Source organism: Chiloscyllium plagiosum, unplaced genomic scaffold, assembly GCF_037043375.1.
Source record: "Chiloscyllium plagiosum isolate Xiang-an unplaced genomic scaffold, Cpla_swu_hap1 HiC_scaffold_48, whole genome shotgun sequence".
Taxonomy (NCBI): domain Eukaryota; kingdom Metazoa; phylum Chordata; class Chondrichthyes; order Orectolobiformes; family Hemiscylliidae; genus Chiloscyllium; species Chiloscyllium plagiosum.
The window spans coordinates 17,288,880-17,291,379 of record NW_028270186.1 but is presented as its reverse complement, the minus strand read 5'-3'; the positions used below and the strand labels follow the sequence as shown (position 1 = coordinate 17,291,379).

Here is a 2,500-nt window from a genome sequence, read left to right as displayed (position 1 = left end):
AGCAGAGGAGAAAGTGAGGACTGCAGATGCTGGCGATCAGAGCTGAAAATGTGTTGCTGCAGGTCAGGCAGCATCCAAGGAACGGGACAATCGATGTTTCGGGCATAAGCCCTTCTTTGCTGAAGAAGATCTTATGCCCGAAACGTCGATTCTCCTGTCCTCTGAATGAAGCAGGTCAGTTTGACCTGAGTGAGAGTGTGAGGCGTCAACCCCATGATAGGGGAATCCATCTCATCCTAAACAATACCATTCCTCATTGGATACCACGATCTCACCTCCTGCTTTCCGTCTCTTTGAGCGGTGACCCTCCCGGAAGACCACAGGCTGCCTCCGATCCAGCGTTCTGCCAACGAATCATCACCGGCGAGACAAAGCGGGGTGGCTCCAGGTGAGAAATTTGTCATTGTGACCTTGCCTTGACCTTAGGAAAACCCCGCAGTGAGGCATCCATTGTCGGGCGTGTGACCGTACTGCTGTTCTATTCCGTCCTGGCTTTGTTTTTTCGGAAAGAGGTTTAAGACCCCGCTGCCTAGTGAACTCCCATAAAGGAAGCAGCTCAGGAGGGGGGGTTCTTTTTAACAAAAGTTGAAACAATAGATGCAGCCTGGCTGGGTGTTGCCAGCTCTCTCAGAACTAAGATTTCTAGTTTTTTTTTTCAGTTTTTAAGTTCGGTTTTAAGCAATTGCAGTTGGAGTCTTAAGGGGCCAGAAGCTATCTTTTTTCCATCTCAGGGCTACAGCTGGGATTCCTCTCTGCTGTTGTTCGAAAAATCTATTTCTCTGAGTTTGCCTCGGGGTTTGTGGACGTGATGTTGCTGTACTGGAACAGTTAGTTAGTAATAGTTACTGTTCGCTTGAGGTTTCCAACTGAGTTAAATTTTCTAAGTTCAACTTTCTTTTGTTGTGTTTTACCTGCAGTGTTTAAATACGTTGTTCTTCATGTCAAGTAGTTTGACCAGTCACTGTCGCATCTGGGTCTGCCTTCAAAATGAGTAAAGGCCGCTGCCCTAAACTGGGGTGGCACAGTGGCTAGCACTGCTGCTTCACAGCGCCAGGTTCGGTTCCCACCTCGGGGCGACTGTCTGTGTGTGGAGTTTGCACATCCTCCCCGTGTCTGTGTGGGTTTCCTCCGGTTGCTCCGGTTTCCTCCCGCAATCCAAAGATGTGCAGGTCAGGGTGAATTGGCCGCGCTAAATTGTCCATAGTTGCTAGGTGCATTAGTCAGAAGGGTGGGTTACTCTTCGGAGGGTCGGTGTGGACTTGTTCGGCCGAGGGGCCTGTTTCCACAGTGTAGGGAATCGAATCGAAACTATTTTGAGGGGGTTCAGATCTGGACCATAACAAACGCGATCCAGCCAACGCTGTTGGGAACAGTCAACAGGAACATCACTCGCCTGTTGAAGACAGTCAGCCATGTTTGGAGGGACAGCTCATTTACACTTGCGGTAGGCAATGTATGTTCACTCGCCCCGTTTGCCTCCTTCGCCACAAGTTCCTGCCCCTTTTCTCACATTATTCAAGGGGCTGGTGCCGTCTCTATGGCAAGGGGCTGAGGATAAATAGAATAGGCAGCGCTGATGGAGCTGTTCGACTCCACAGTTTTGTGCCAGCCCTTTTGAAGAGTCATCCGTGATGTGGAGATGCCAGTGTTGGACTGGGGCGTACAAAGTTAAAACCCACACAACACCAGGTTATAGTCCAACAGTGTCTATTTGGAAGCACTAGCTGCTCCTTCATCAGGGAGCTGTGGAGCAGGATCATAAGACACAGAATTTATAGCAAAAGATCACAACGTCATGCAACTGAAATGATAGATTGAACAAACCTAGGTTGCTGTTTAGCCTTTCACCTTTTAGAAGGGGTTGCAAGTTTCAGTTCATTCGTATTTCAATCCCAGAACTTCTTTTAAGTCACATTTTCGAGATAGCTGAAGGTCTTGTAAAAAAAAAAAAAATAAGGTGACATCTCAGCTCAGACATTAATGCATGAAAGGTGTGAGTCGGTCTGTATCCCAGTCTTGAGTCAGGCTGGAATTTACAAACTCTTATGTAGATTGACTGCCTGCAGGTTATGCACTTTTGAGCAAAATAGAATGTCTCTGCAAATACAAAATCACACCCATATATATGTTTGTGCGCGTGCATGAGAGAGTGAGTGAGTGAGTGTGTGTGTGGGCAGGCCCTTCTTTCCTGAAGAAGGGCCTGTGCCCGAAACGTCAAATCTCCTGTTCCCTGGATGCTGCCTGACCTGCTGTGCTGTTCCAGCAATAAAGTTTCAACTGTGTGTGGGCAGACATGAGAGAGTGTGTTTGCGTGTGTGTAGGGTTGGTAAAGCCTGTGTGTGCGAGAGATGGGGTATAAGCCTGTGCTTGGGTGTGACTGTGGGTGGTATATATGAGTGCACATGAGAGAGAGTGTGTATATGAGGGTCTGCGTGAGTGTGTGAGTATGTAAGAGTGTGTGAGTGTGTATAGTATAGTGGGGTCACCTGCAGTGCGACAT

General features: G+C 48.1%; 1 protein-coding gene across 1 annotated transcript in view; it reads left to right on the top strand.

Annotated features, from left to right (window-relative positions):
• The window catches only part of LOC122548260 (uncharacterized), a 29,968-nt gene that overhangs the window by 22,034 nt on the left and 5,434 nt on the right, over positions 1-2,500 (top strand). Inside the window, exon 3 of the mRNA XM_087984278.1 lies at positions 299-388. Coding sequence (XP_087840404.1) covers positions 299-388 — 90 coding nt within the window. The remainder of the gene's footprint in view (positions 1-298; positions 389-2,500) is intronic.